Source organism: Amblyomma mixtum, chromosome 7 (assembly GCF_055824585.1).
Source record: "Amblyomma mixtum isolate Tamu chromosome 7, ASM5582458v1, whole genome shotgun sequence".
Lineage (NCBI taxonomy): Eukaryota > Metazoa > Arthropoda > Arachnida > Ixodida > Ixodidae > Amblyomma > Amblyomma mixtum.
In genome coordinates, this window is record NC_143018.1 from 98,887,381 (window position 1) to 98,903,393 (window position 16,013).

The following is a 16,013-nucleotide window of genomic DNA, read 5'->3' on the forward strand; positions in this document are numbered from 1 at the left end:
GTATAGTTGGCCCATCCGCCTCCTAGGTTTCTCTCTGGGAACCACCTGCCAGAGCCATGCCCATGATTTCTCGCTCACAACGCCGACGAAGACACCGGGGTCTTTAACGCTGTCGCGTTAAAGCAGCGAAACCAAGTCGATAGAAGCCAGTCAGATACAATGTTAACGTTCTTCTTTATGCTGCTCAATAACTAAAGAAATTATTCCCGGTAGTTCAAAAAAGAGAGGCGAGCGGTCTTTGCAAATAATGCGTCTATTCCATTGCCAATTCACACAGTACGGGAAGCGTAAAACCAGAGTAATTTATCAGACACCGTTATTGCGTATGAGTTCAAAAGATTAATATTGCCATGACGACGTTTCAAACCCGCGGTGGAGCAAACAGGTCAGCTTCGCCGGCCACTGCACGAGGGCGCGATGCTATAGGCGCGGCCGATCACGCCTCGTGTTAAACTGCAACAAACTTTCGCGCTGTCCGTTGCAAATCGCCTCTTCAACAACTGCCACCTGCCGCGCTCCGCTCGTAACACGTTTTCCACAACCGATAGATACCCGCCGTGATGGCTCAGAGGTTAGCGTGCTCGGCTACCCAGCAAGAGTAACCGGGTTCGAACCCAGCCGCGGCGGCCTGCGCTTAGTTGAGGGGAAAACACAAATGGAGCCCGTGTGCTGTGCGATATAAATGCACGTTAAAGGTCCTCGGGTGGTCGACATTAATCCGCAGCCCTCTACTACGGCCCTTCCTTCTCTCTTTTTTCTTTCACTCCCGCCTTCCTCCCTTTCCTCACGGTGCAGTTGGGGCTTCCACCGTGATGTGTGAGACAGATACTGCGCCACTTCCTTTCCTCACATCCACGTATATAGAGGTATATATAGAAGGCACAATGACCAAATCACCTGTTTATATTTCACCAGAAACAGCTGCAGGTATGCAGGCCCCTTAGGCATTTCTTACCAGAACAGGAAATGAAAAGGCGAAATGCCAACGATGCACACCACATTTCCACCATCGGCGTAAGGTAGAACAAAGTGGTTGTTGCTCGCAATATGAATAGACCAGAGCTGCATGACACCTATACCAAGCACCGGCTAGACGATAAGGCGGCAACAAAACATGCGCGAAACGAAAGAAAAAAGTAGCGCAGGATTTAAGCGTTAAAGCAATATATATTTCACGTTTTTTTAAGGCCGCCAGATATTCAATCCCTATCAATGCGACTAGCATGACCGATCAACAAAACAAAATTCTCGATTGGAAAGCGTTAAGCACATGTCATGTGGCGTCAAAAAAGTAATTCGCTTTGAAACAAATCCGTAATGGCACAAGAGCCCTCCTGACCACTTATGCGCACTTTATTACGGCTTTTAGCGCTTTCAATCTTGGTAACTGCAAGAGTACCTGTCCTTTTTCAACATTCATACGTGTGACCCTTACAAAAATTTCTACCCAGTTTTAATTAAATACTTATTGACTCTCGGCAATAAATTGTATTGTGGTTTAATTGAGAGCTTATAGACTTTTTTTGTCGAGTTTCAATTTAAAATTGGCCACCGTATTCCAATTGACTGTTTATTAACTTAACTCGATAGACCCAAATTGAGATTTTATTGACTGGCAATACATATTTAACTGACTGTTTATATACCTGCAGTTCACATTTAATTGCATGTCAATTAACACTGAATTCATATTAAGTTAACATTTAATTGCCAGTTTATTATTAACTCTTTTGTGGTTTAATTGACAGTTTATAGACTTTTTTGTGTTGAGTTTCAATTTAAAATTGGCCACCGTATTCCAATTGGCAGTTTATTAATTTAACTAAATAGATCTAAATAGAGATTTTATTCACTGGCAATACATATTTAACTGACTGTTTATAAACCTGCAGTTCACATTTAATTGCCAGTTTATTACTTGGCATTTTTATTTAATTGACCTGCAGTTCACATTTAACTGACTGTTTATTAAAAGATCTAAATACATCCAGTCGAAAGTTTACTGGTTGTTTATTACCTTGCCACAGTGTTCCGAGCTACATAGTGCATCCGCTATGTGCGTGTGGTGATCTCAAAATCACAACACTGCGATACACTCGCACAAAAGAAAATTGGCGAATTACCCTTCCTGGTGTTTCGAGACCAGATTTTCAGAAATGAGTTCTGTGACATGGTATAGTGTGTTCTCATCTGGTGTGACTCAGCCGGCTGATACCAGCTCTGGTGTGCTTTGGTTTACTGTTTCCTGGTGCGGTTGGTGTAGCATTCCGGGATGATGATGTCAAAGGAAGGGTGAACCATCCAGAAACAAATTTGTTACCTAACATGTCTTCATAGTGATGCTCAATGTTTGGACATACTATCGTGAGCAAAATTAAGAAACCAATGCAAGTGCATGCTGAAACGTGCCATATTGCATATGGGCATCGGTCTCGACAACAGGATTGCTTCGTCAGGCGGCGCCCACATGCAGTTTGGTAAAATTCGGCAAGAACTCACAGGGGTCTCTCAAATTTGAGCACGGTAGTATGTACGTAGCAGCATGCAAATAAGTATTACATGATTCATGTTCTTGAGAAGCACGAAGAGCAAGTATGTATTGAAAGAACAAAAAAAATGCTCACATTTGCCTAAGAGCAACCTTAGCTTTATTAGTAGACAAAAGCAGCGAATGAGTCGCACTGGAGGCCCCTCGCGTCACAGCGTGCATCTTTTCCGAGAAAGTCGAATATCTTTCATTGCCTTGATGGCAGCTTGAATCCATTTGTGTGTAGCGACAGTGCCTGAAGATTAAGGGAGAAAAATTATATATTTATTATGATATACACTGCTACAATGATCCCATTGCAAAGACAACTAGCAAATGCTGCTATTTGCATTAAAGGAGGATGGCTAATGTGACAGCACCCATGAATGCCAACACTGAATCAGATCTCTTAGGCCTCAACTCTTTTAAAATACCGAGCTTCACAGCACATGGCTGCCAAATACCAACAGCCTTATTTCTAAAGCATGACAGCTGAGCATTCATGAAAATTTGTTAACTCCTGGCTAGTTTTTCTGCTCATGCACTGCCCCATTGGTCTCAGAACCTCGCCATTTAAGCTATTTATACTGTCCCTCACATGAGCTACAAACTATGCCCATCAATTAACCTCTTCTACACAAACCTTCACATGATGACATACCTACAGTGAATTGGTCACTAGCTTCCATCCCATACATTTGTTATTACCCTTTGTTTTGTGCTTCCTAATAAACCACTAACAAATCCTGAGTTGCAATTCTCGAATACACTGACGGAGTGAATATATACTTCTGGCTAAATCCAGCTAAACCAGTAATCACCTGTGAGTGCATCCATTTTCACTTGCGTGAGTGTCTTCTGTAGAGCCTTTTCCTTGCCCTCCAATATCCTTCTCCTGAGCAGCTGCCAATGAAGCTGCGCTGTACCACTGCTTCTCTTCACCACACAGTTGTGGTGGCCCGCTTCAGAAATACTGCATCCTTCTGGATTCCGTCCAGAGTTTGTACACGGCCTTTTCAATCTCGAAGCAATAAATGAATGCACCTGCAGGAAACAGAACACAGGAATAAAATTTCTATGCTATAGTCACAGCCAGGAATGAGGCGTTAATTGCGGGTTTAACGTCAAAGCGACTCAGGCTTTGAGGAACACCGCAGTGAAGGGCTCCAGAAATTTTGGCCACCTCGGGTTCTTTAATGTGCACATACATCGCAGAGTACACGGGCCTCTAGATTTTGCCTCCATCGACATTACACCGGCGCGGCCAAGATCGAACTGCATTTGTTGATTGCATAGTGTCATATGGTAATATGCTTTCATGCCTGTTGAAGCATGCAAGTCAGAAATCATGTAGTTGTTTAAAATAAACACAAAACTTACACCCTCACAATGATGGTGTCATGCAATAGTAGTAGGTTCCGATGTAAGAAAGAAGTGAAAACGGTAATTGTGTACTTTGCCTTTTTATAACGTTAACTGCACAAATCATTTAGGAAAATGATTTCATGCTGATGAAAATCACAGATTAGTGTGTGTAATAGCAAATATTCAAAAATAAAAATAGTATGCAACAGTAGGAGCACTGCCTGTATATCACACAAGAGGCTAGGCTTGCTAAGAGCAATTCTGTAATTCCAGCTTTTCCACATGCCCTTGACACAACACTGAAATGTGCAATACCTAAAAAATTTAAATGTGATAAAGAAGGAAGTGTAACACACACTGACGACTCACTAGTAGACAGAGGAAGTAGAAATAGTAATGCAATAACCAGCACTAAAACGCACTAGCCTTCATAACAAAACATGATGCAATTAGTCACATCAAGATGCAGAGCCATGCCAGACAAGCCAGTTTCTTAGAATGGCAAGAGCACCACTACACTCTAGTATTTCCAAAAAGGTGCGCATGTTACAAGCCAAGTGCTTTATTGCTATGCTATTTTTCACTATGACCATTGCTGCTAAGTGCATGAGAAAAAGAGGGTAACATTTCGCATTTTACCTCTTTGTTGTTTGGTTTGCTTTTCTTTGTACTTGGCTCCTTTCTATTTCTGAGTATATACAGTGCAACCCATATAATGTGGAAAACTGATAATGTAAACAGTTGTTAGTGCAGCATGCATTCATGTCTTATATCCTATTCTTTTCGAGTTGTTTAGCAATGCCATCAGGTAGCAAGCCAAAAATCTGAGTCAACCAGGTCGCTACAATCTCCTAGACAAATATATGTGAATTAGAGCAAGTATACTCACCGAAATAACAAAAATCTTAAGGTTTACAGTTAAATTACTATTAATGCCTTTCATATTTTGCTCCTCAAGTGAAATCAGATGCCTTCGCTGGAAAGGTCTCTGAGGATCAATAACTTTGTGTGGGCTAGTCGGTTAAGCATCATTGTAAGAGGCAGCGCAAAAGAAACCAGGATGAAAGGGAAGACACATATACCACAGGACGAGCGCTGAACTACCAACTGGTAGTTGGACGATTGCTGAACTACCAGTTGGTACTTCAGCGCTCGTCCTTTGGTATACGTGTCTTCCCTTTCATCCTGGTTTCTTTTGCGCAGCCTCTTACAATGGGTCTCTGAGGAGTGTCATGTGACACTGGCGTTACAGTAGAAGAATGAAAGTTATCCTACGGCTACAACTGTTTAGGAGGAGTGCTTTGTGACACAGGTATTACAGTAGAAGGATAACAAGGCTGTCCTCCTGCTGTAATATCGCCTTAAAATGCTGCTCTGTAGCCCGCCACTTCAAATCCAGAATCAAAGTTGCAGTATTGGATGACGCCTTATTGAGAAGAAACACACATATACTATTTCAAAGGCAAATGCCAACATATGCCGTCAACACTGGTTCAAAGCACACTGGTGCAACACACTGATCTCAACACAGAGTTCTAGAAAAACGCACTTTAGAAAACTCAGTACTTACATGTGTTCTGCAATACACGTTGAACGGGCACAGACAAGGAAGACAGCCCCACAGTTGGACAGCGGAGACATCCTTTTCAGTGACAGCTCTTTTCAGACCTCTTCACCATTGGACAGCAGGCACTTCACCTGCATAACATCATAATTTGAATTTCACCTGTGCAATCTATGGAAGATGACGTACCCACAATGACTGTGTTAATGGGTAAGAATTCGTACTGCCAGTTTCACACAAACACAAAGCAAAGTTTAAACAGACAAAAGTTACCTTGCTCACACTTGAATCCACAATAAGCTCTGCACTGTTTAGGGTTCTTCAGAAATAATTAATCTGAAAGGGCTGTTAGAAAAGGCTGCAAAGTGCTCGAGCCTATTTTTGGACTGGTTATTCTTCAACATCTAACAATGATTTTTCTTCACGGTCGCCTGCCACTAAAAGCACTTAACGGCTACACTAATGAACGAACAGGCAGTTTTCTCATTGGGGAAGCCGCATCACTCCTCTATTTACGCGAATACGCGTTCATACAGCCTGTTACTGCATGTGGCTTTTTGAGCTTGTAAGACACCACTGCAAGGCGATTGCACCGACAGTTCAGCCTTGGAGGACGACGTATTCAGTCTGCCTTTGACTCCAACGCGATTAACCGCCCGCCACAGTGGCCAGTAGCGCGTATCGCTTGGTTTGGTTTGGTTTATTGGGGTTTAACGTCCCGAACTATAAGGGACGCCGTAGTGAAGGGCTCCGGAAATTTCGACCACCTGGGGTCTTTAACGTGCCCTGACATCGCACAGTACACAGGCCTCTAGAATTCGCCTCCATCAAAATTCGGCCGCCGCGGCCGGTATCGAACCCGCGTCTATCGGGTCCGGCAGCCGAGCGCCGCAACCACTGAGCCACCGCGGCGGGTCTGGTGCCGCACAGTCCGCTGCAGCGAACACGACTCGATGTCGTATCGAGCAGAGTATATCAAATGCCGAGCCCTGACGCGTACTCGCGTAGCGCAGTATGCAGCGCCAGAGACCGAATGACGCGCACTATGGGCCACCGAGGCGGGCCGCTATGGGTTAGCTGCGTCGAATGCAGAGCGAACACAGCATACCCCTAGAGCTCGACAGCAGGTTTAATCGTCTCGCATAGGTGTGTTCAAAGCTTACGAAGCCACTTCAAGAAATTGTATCGACGCGTGTACGCGCAGCACATAATGCAACGCTAAACAGGTCAAGTTGCGTGCACTATCGTCAAACCGCTGCGAGCGGATAGCGACGAAAAACATGCGTGCAGGCAGCAGTGCACAAGCACGTCGAACAATGATTTTAGCTTATTTTCACGGCGTTCGCGTCGCAACGGATGAGTGTCATAAAATGACAAACATATTCAAAAATCAAACGGAAATAGTCACCCGTCGACGCACTAAGTCTGCACGCGCCACGAATACCGATCACCATATCGCTGCTTCTGAAAAAAGCCGCATGACGCCACCGCCATCGCTGGATTGACAGGGCCTTGTTTCTTACAGATGCAGGTGTCTCTGCAGGATGTGGACGGTGCGGCTAAACGATGTTCCACAGCATGTCACCCGCAGGGCTGTACGCATCAACAGCGAGGTCTACTCGTTCGACAGTTGCCAGATGGCATGGAACTTGGTCCACGTGTTCATCTTCGACCCCGCGTCGCACCGGTGGGATGTGGTGCAGACGCAACTTCCCGACGCCGGGCCGATTACCATTTCTATCCCCACAGTTGTAGCGTACGGCCGCTGCGCGTATCTGTGGGGCGTCCCGCACAGCTGGCCAGCCCCGAGTGTCCTTTACCGCTTCGACCCAAACACGACGACATGCAGCCGTCTGGCGGTGTCCGGTGAGGTCCCTTATTGACGTACCACAGCACAGCTTGTGTTGTGGGTCACCGCAAGTATATCATCAGTGACTGGGGTCCTTCGCCAGATATGCGGGTCCTTGACTTGGATACCCTAGAGTGGCATCGTGTCCCCACCAACGGAGAGGCTCCGGTCCTACGTGCCTGCCAATCTGCGTCTGCCATCGGGACCCGCATGTATGTGTTCGGCGGCAGCCCAGCAGACCGTTCCCTCATCCTATACTATTTCCAAACGGCCAACTCTTCCTGGGTGCGTCCACAGGTACAAGGCGTTTCCCCTGTGTATCGGCGAGGACATTCAGCCTTCGTGTTCAACGAACAGCTGTACATTTTCGGACGGTACAGCGGTGTGCTGAAGACCTTCTTAGCAGATATGCACAAGTACGACCCCGTGACGTCGCGTTGGACCGAAGTGAAAAAATGTGGCTCACCACCATCTCCCAGGTACTGGCATGGCTGCTCAGTGATGGGTGAAAGGGTGTTTATTTTCGGTGGCTTTGGGCCGGCACCCAACCAGGATGAGGGGCAAGTTGCTGAGGAGCGAAGGGCGCTGACCGATCTCCACGTGTTGCACTTATCGCCGACACTGCAGAATCTGTGCTTACTTGCTGTAATTGATGCGAGGCTCAATCTACGCCCCTTGCCAAGCTTCATTAAAGAAATGGTCTACGCTATCACTTCTCACTCATCGTAGTCGATGGCAGATGCTGCATCGCAAGCAAACTGGGTGCCTTCGGCGAAGAAACCTTGGTGGTACGGTGATCATGCAACTCCGGCGCCACTAATTGACGCAGTAATAAACTCTTCTTTTATACTCACAGGACGCCTTCCTTCTCTGCTCGCTTTTCACGCAAGCAAGAAAGTCGCTAGTATTTTGTTTATATTCACGTCGCCCGGGGCCGCCACTTTTTCTTAAAAACAAAGAACAAAGTTTCTGAACTAATAATTACTCACTGAGATCGATTCAACTCCAGCCTGGTGATTTCTTCAAGCGATTCGCATTAACGTAACTTTGGGATGAAGATCGTGATGAATTTGTTTTCCGAGCACCCCCGGCTGGCCATACTTTTCAAAGCAAATGGTAGATAGAGATATGTGGCGTTAGGCGTCGATTTCAGCTCTTATCCGTAAACAACTTGCGTCTTTAGCGATGACTTCAGAAAGCCAAACAGTTATCACTTATTGCCGCATGTATTCCCTCACTTTGACCCTGCTTTAAATGTTCACTGATTTTATAGCCTGCTAGTTATGGTCCTGTTTTCGCTATATACATTCTAGTTTCAATCTGGAAGCATCCGATCGGTATCTATGTCGTGAACGCGAGCCGAGATTATTCGTCAAAGCTAGTGTAAGTGATGGCATCAGGTGCAGATCATATCAACGGCAATCGACAGCATGCTGGACTGCATCTCAAGCTTCCCGACAGCTTATTTACACTGATGCGAGAGCGCTCCAGTGCACTGCGCACGCCAGATATATTCTCGATGAGCCATCCCACGATGGCTGGTGTGAAATGTTCGGAAAATGTGTCTGTTACTCAACTTGAATTGACAAAGCAACTTTGTGTCATCGCGCTCTTTAGCCACAGATAATCTAGAGCCATAAATTTCATCAGAATCGACAGTGGGTGTGCCACTGACTGAGTTGCACCTCGACGACGATCCCCTTAACTCTTTCGTCCACTACATTGTCGCCTGCGGCTACTGCGTCTGCATGTGGGGTAGCTTCTCCGACATAAGGTCGCGGATTGGCGGCTTATACCGGTTCGGTACCCGTGCTATGACATGGAGCCGCCCGAAGATGCGCGGCAAAGTTCCGACACTCAGCATCTTCTCTGCTTGCGTGCTGGGCCAGCGGATGTACATCTTTGGTTTTTTGGACCGGGAGTCCTCACACCGTATATATTATCTTGACCATGAGAGTGGAGAGGAACCGGCTAGCCGCTGCTTCCACATGGCGTCCGTAGTCGGAACCCGCCTGTATGCTTGTGGTGGCCAGGCGTTGAACGTAGAGGTCAACAACCGGGAAGATAATTCATCTGGAAACAACCACCTTGATGTGGGTGCACCGAAGAGTGGAAGGTGCGCGCCCCAAAGGCCGCAGACTTCACTTCTCCTTCGTGTACAACGAACAGCTGTACATTTTCGGTGGCCGCACCGGACAGCTGGGCGCTTACTTTTCAGACATGCATGATATAGAGAAGTCGTGTTGGATCGAAGTGACAATACATGGGTTAAGCCCGTCTGCTAAGCGCTCGGCTGGTTGCAGCGTGATGGTAGAAAAGGGTGTTTGTTTTTGATGGCTTGGGGTACGCCCGAAAACATGAGAAAGGAGGGCCCATCGATATTTCCGAAGAGGAAAAGGCGATGCCTGACCTGCACGTGTTGCACTCAGCACCTACGCTGCAGAACTTGCGTCTCCTTGCTGTCATCGACGCAGGTCTTGACGTAGTCGGATTACCGGCAGCTGTTAGAAACGAGATCAACGCTATCTCTTCTGGCTCATCACAGACAGCGGACTCGTGCTGCACTCCAAACGAATGGTGGGCTTTGATCGGAGCCACAGATGGTGGTGAGGTGGCCACAATAATTATTTCAGTGCCTCTTCTTCGGTAGGTAATAATGTCTTTTTTTTTGAAAAACACCTTAGAAGCTGAGCTTCCGCGGCGGGCAGGTATTGGCACTCTATCAACTTGGAGCGCCGGGCTCTGCGATTAGCGCTACGTTCTCGGCAGCCAGCAGAACCGGGACTGTGGTCCGTAAATTTTGTGCGTATTCAGCGAGGCCATCGAACGCTTTGCAGAATATGGATGTGTTATCAGCGTGCAGGTTTGGCGGGTTAATGAGGCGCCGTAGGAAACCAACGGTATGATGAACTGCCCACCGCGCTCACCAACCGTCTCCCAAAGACACCTCGTTCGAGTTTGGGGACCAGCGTGCGGTGATTCGCGATCAACTCCAACTGCCAGAACTGCGCTTCGCGCATTGAGAGCGCGGTTTCATGCCAGCGCAAGCGATTAGATTTGGAGTACACGTCTTTCTTGTGTGCTCCTTGAAAAGGCAGGCGCCTTACAGACTTTCTACGAGCTACAAGGGCCTCGATCGATTATGGCTCGATTGTGGGATTGAAGCCCTTGTTACTTCATTGTGCCGCTTTTGTGCAGCGACGTATCCCGAGATTCTGGCGGCCTACAGAGCACTGGAACTCACTGCGGTAAGACTGACGATGCTTCTGTGGCTGTGGGGCTGCGTGCACGACCGCGATGGAACAATGGTGAGCCTCTATGCATACATCGAGCGGACGGGTCTGACGTCCCGCTTGCGCTTCGCCAGGTAGCCACGCCGCGTTAGTGCGCTCAGCTTGTGCGATCTATGGAGGGGGGCAGCCGAGCCCCCGACCCTAGTCTCTCTGGGGAGAGAGTGCCTCGTGTGCGAAATCCGTGAGGGGACAGAGCGCGCGCGCCTTCTATATACTGTAATGGGCTTTTCGGGTACAACGCACAAAGCACAGCTCGACACAAAGCACAAAGCGCGGAACGGCGTTCACCGAGAGGCACTGGTTCCAACGGCACCAACCGGAAGCGCGCGCTCGCCGAGAGCAGTCCCGCTGCCGCGCGAGCACTTCTTCTTCATCACAATGGCCCCCGGCGAAGGAGGAGCCATCCTGGCGACTCACGGCGTGGTACACATCACGGGTTCGTGGTAGGGCTTGAGGCGGCTGATGTGAACGGTTTCACGGCCACGGCGGCGGTGGTCAGAGGAGGGTGTCAAAGGTTCCACAACGTAGTTCACGGGGGAACTCTGACAGACAACACGGTAGGGGCCGTGATATTTTGTGAGGAACTTGGATGACAGGCCAGGAGGACCAGAAGGGACCCAGAGCCAAACAAGGGAGCCGGCGGGTAGGTGGGCAAAGGGTTGACCAGAATCACGCCGTTCTTTCTGACGATGTTGGTCGTCAGACGTGAGGGATCGGGCTATTTGGCGGCATTCTTCGGCGTACTTGGCGATTTCAGAAGCAGGCGAGCAGTCAGATGCGTCAGGATGGTAGGGGAGAATGGTGTCAATCAAGCAGGTAGGTTCGCGTCCATAAAGGAGGAAGAATGGCGAAAACCCTGTAGTAGACTGCACGGCGGTATTGTAGGCGTACGTCACAAATGGGAGTACGAGGTCCCAGTTAGAGTGGTCGGGAGTGACATACATAGTGAGCATGTCACCGAGCGTCCGATTAAACCTTTCGGTCAGCCCGTTCGTCTGAGGATGGTACGCCGTGCTTGTTCTGTGAACTACGCGACATTCTTGTAGAAGCGCCTGAACAACGTCGGATAAAAACACGCGGCCGCGATCGCTGAGAAGCTCGCGGGGAGCACCGTGGCGAAGAACGAGGTTGCGAAGAATGAAGAAAGCGACTTCTCTGGCTGTAGCCGTCGAAAGAGCGGACGTCTCGGCATAGCGCGTAAGATGGTCGACAGCGACGACAATCCAGCGGTGACCAGCAGTAGAAGGCGGCAGAGGCCCATAAAGGTCGATGCCCACACGATCAAACGGACGGGCAGGACAAGGTAAAGGCTGCAATGGCCCGGAAAGGCGCTGCGGTGGTGACTTGCGGCGTTGGCAGTCAAGGCATGAGCGAATATACTTTCGTAGAAAGGTATACATGCCGCGCCAGTAGTACCGGTGCCGAAGGCACGTGTATGTTTTTAAGAGACCAGCATGGGCGTTCTGTGGTGCGGCATGAAAAGATGCGCAGACTTCAGCACGTAAGTGGCGAGGTATGACAAGCAGCCATTTTCGACCATCTGGCATGTAATTCCGGCGATAAAGAAGACAGTCTTGCAAAGTGAAATGGCGGGCTTGACGTCGAAGGGAGCGGGAGGGCGCTGACGTAGTGCGGCCGGAGAGGAGGTGCACGAGAGAGGTTATTCAGGCGTCTTTGCGCTGCTCCAGATGCATGTTTGGAGGGCGTAACGAAGAGAGCACGGGGTCAATGCTAGAGATTGTCGCATCGTTGGCAAGTAGCGGTGAGCGGGAGAGGGCATCGGCGTCAGAGTGCTTGCGTCCGGAACGGTAGATGACTCGAATGTCGTACTCCTGAAGTCGCAGTGCCCAACGACCAAGTCGGCCGGATGGATCCTTCAAGGACGAAAGCCAGCATAAAGCATGGTGGTCGGTGACTACGTCGAAGGGGCGGCCGTAGAGATATGGTCGAAATTTGGTTATTGCCCACAAAATGGCCAAACATTCTTTTTCGGACACGGAGTAATTGATCTCGGCTTTAGAAAGTGTGCGGCTGGCATAGGCGACGACATATTCATGAAACCCAGGCTTCCGTTGTGCCAGCACAGCACCAATGCCAATGCCACTAGCATCCGTGTGGATCTCGGTCGGAGCGTCCGGGTCGTAATGGCGAAGTATGGGTGGTGAAGTAAGGAGCCGGCGCATTGTAGCGAAAGCATCATCACATTTGGAGCACCACGACGACAAGGAATTTTGGGCTTGAAGTCGCGTCAAAGGTGAAATGATGGTGGCGAAATTCCGGATGAAGCGGCGAAAATATGAGCATAGACCGATGAAACTCCGCAGTTCTTTGGGCGTGGACGGCTTCGGAAATTCGGCGACCGCACGAAGTTTTGCGGGATCCGGAAGGATGCCGTGTTTAGAGACGACGTGACCGAGAATGGTCAGTTGGCGAGCTCCGAAATGGCACTTTTTCAAATTTAATTGCAGCCCTGCGGTGGTGAGACAAGTGAGCACTTGGCGCAGGCGAGTCAGATGCGTCGAAAAGTCGGGCGAAAACACGACGACGTCGTCAAGGTAGCAGAGGCACGTCTTCCAGCGTAGGCCCCGCAGGACATTGTCCATCATTCTTTCGAATGTAGCAGGGGCATTGCAAAGCCCAAATGGCATGACGTTAAACTCATATAACCCATCAGGCGTGACGAATGCTGTTTTTGCGCGATCAGCGTCGGCCATGGGTATTTGCCAATAACCAGATCTCAGATCGAGTGACGAAAAAAATTCTGCTCCTTGTAGGCAATCGAGGGCGTCATCTATGCGCGGCAGAGGATAAACGTCTTTCCGGGTTGCAGTGTTCAGCCGTCGATAATCCACGCAAAATCGGATAGAGCCGTCTTTCTTTCGAACGAGAACGACCGGGGAAGACCATGGGCTCTTCGAGGGTTGTATAATCCCGCGCTCCAGCATGTCGTCGACTTGCTCGGTGATGACGCGACGCTCCGAAGCTGACACGCGATATGGTCGCTGGCGCAGAGGAGGATGGGTGCCAGTATCGATGGTATGGGTGACAGCGGAAGCACGGCCGAGTGGAGTTTGGCACGCATCAAAAGACGAACGAAATTCGCACAAAAGGGCGAACAGCTGGTCACGGCACGCCGAATGAAGGTCTCGATCGATAGCACTGTACAGAACGTCAGAGGGTGGTCGGTGTGACAGGGGAGCCGGAGTGAGAGCATCGAGCGACGGTGTAGGAGCGGCCTGGGCGTCGTCAACGACTTGTAGAAGTTCAGCCGATGCTACGTAACCAATGCATTTACCACGAAGCAGAGTCAAAGGAGTGGGCAGATGATTGCTGATGAGCATGGTTGCGGTGCCAGAAGTCATTGTGAGGACAGCGAAGGGAAGCGGTAGGTTCCTGCGGCGAACGAACAATTCCGAGGGAGTAAAGAGTACAGCTGTGTCGGGTGGGTCGGCTGGAGAGATACAGGACAGGGAGACTACAACGGACGAGGAAGCAGGAAGTTCGACGTCATGGGAAAGGAGAAGTTTGTCCGGATACTCAGCGGTTTCGGCAGTGGAGTCGTCGGGTAGGACAGAGAGTGTGACTTCAGCACGGGCGCAGTCGACGACAGCAGAGTGGTCCGACAGAAAGTCCCACCCAAGAATGACGTCATGCGAGCAGGAGGAGAGTACCACAAACTCAATTGCGTAGATGACGTCTTGGATAGCAACTCGTGCAGTGCAAGCGGCGAGCGGCTGAATTTGCTGGGCGTCAGCAGTACGCAGTAAAATACCAGGGAATGGCGTCAAAACTTTCTTGATGCGGCGGCAAAATTTCGCGTCTATAACTGATACGGCTGCTCCGGTGTCTATCAAGGCACACGTCGCAACCCCGTCTACTACTACATCAACGACATTGGCGGGGGACGTCAGAGGCCGTGGTGAATGCAGATGGTGGCGAACTAGGCTGCATGCGGTACCGCTGCGTGTGAGGTCCGTATGCTGAGTGCGTCATGACGTCAGTAGGCGGATAATAAGAGTGATTGCGGCAGTAGCGAGCGACATGTCCGGCAATGCCACAGGCAAAACAAATGGGCCTGTTGTCCCGAGTGCGCCATGGGCGACCGTAGGGGAGGGGGGCCGACGCCATGTGCGGCAACGATGGTGGGGCGGGAACCCGATACGGCCGGACAGGTCGTGGTGCCAAGGGCGGCGGAGCTGCTGTGGCGTCGGAGAAATTGCCCGTGGTATGAGGAGCCGGGCGGGACAGGACGGCGGCGTAGGTAAGCGGGGCAGCCACTGCCTGCTGGGGGACTGGTGGCACGGCATCTGCGATCTGCAGGGCGTCTGCGACCTGTGCCTGGATGGTCTGCTGAAAGGCCGGCGGAAGTGCTGGTGACGGAGCTGGGGGCGCATGCACGAGCGCGAGTTGACGTGCAACTTCTTCGCGGATAAACCGCTTCACCTCTTGCATGAACTGGGGTTCTCCAGCGACCATGGCATCCGCAGATAGTACCTCGGCCTGCCGCAAAGGGCGACGAGCGAGGACGCGTTGCTTGCGCAGCTCCTCGTAGCTCTGGCACAAGCTGATGACGGAGGCAACGGTGTCCGGCTGCCTGGCAAGAAGCATCTGAAAGGCGTCCTCGTCGATGCCTTTCATAATGTGCTGGATCTTATCGGCTTCAGTCATCTCAGAATTGACGCGCTTGCACAGGTCTACGACGTCTTCCACGTAGCTGGTGAACGTCTCACCTGGCTGCTGCGACCGCTCACGCAAGCGCTGCTCAGCGCGGAGCTTGCGCACGCCAGGACGGCCAAATACCTCGGCAAAGCTCGTTTTGAAAGCCGACCAGGTGGTTATGTCTGCTTCATGGTTGCGAAACCACAGGTTGGCTACGTCAGCAAGGTAGAAAATAACGTTGTTAAGCTTCATGGTATCGTCCCAGCGGTTGTGCGTGCTTACCCGCTCGTAGGACGCCAGCCAATCTTCGACATCACTGTCACCAGTGCCGCTAAAGACAGCTGGGTCTCGCTGCCGAGGCATGCCAGCGCAGATAACAGGTGCTGGCGGAACCGATGACGGCGGCGGGGATGTGTTTCTCGGCATTTGGGTGGTAACGGTGCCGTTTCTCAGCTCCAGGACGGGATCAGAGTCCACCTCCACCACTTGTAATGGGCTTTTCGGGTACAACGCACAAAGCACAGCTCGACACAAAGCACAAAGCGCGGAACGGCGTTCACCGACAGGCACTGGTTCCAACGGCACCAACCGGAAGCGCGCGCTCGCCGAGAGCAGTCCCGCTGCCGCGCGAGCACTTCTTCTTCATCACAATACGTTCTGAGCACACATCACTATAAAATGAAGGGAAAAAATGTGGTAGAGTTTTAACGTGGCTCAACCTAGTAGTCGTGTGAAAGCATGTGTTTAGCCTGGTTG

General features: G+C 50.1%; 1 protein-coding gene and 1 long non-coding RNA gene across 2 annotated transcripts; both read right to left on the reverse strand.

The window, feature by feature from the left end:
* Nucleotides 1-2,188: 2,188 nt before the first annotated feature.
* LOC149336942 (uncharacterized) lies at nt 2,189-5,897 on the reverse strand. Its single transcript, XR_016284348.1, has 3 exons — nt 5,463-5,897; nt 3,349-3,571; nt 2,189-2,783 (listed from the first exon to the last, which is right to left on the reverse strand). It is a non-coding gene; the product is annotated as an uncharacterized LOC149336942 (long non-coding RNA).
* Nucleotides 5,898-14,483: 8,586 nt separating this feature from the next.
* LOC149336943 (uncharacterized) lies at nt 14,484-15,806 on the reverse strand. The gene has a single exon (XM_089554285.1). It carries the CDS (start codon nt 15,681-15,683, stop codon nt 14,484-14,486), a length of 1,200 nt encoding a protein of 399 aa, XP_089410411.1. The 5' UTR covers nt 15,684-15,806.
* Nucleotides 15,807-16,013: the final 207 nt, after the last annotated feature.

Excerpts from the sequence above, each read along its gene's own strand:
- LOC149336943 (XM_089554285.1), bottom strand. The coding sequence starts at position 15,683 with ATGCCGAGAAACACATCCCCGCCGCCGTCATCGGTTCCGCCAGCACCT.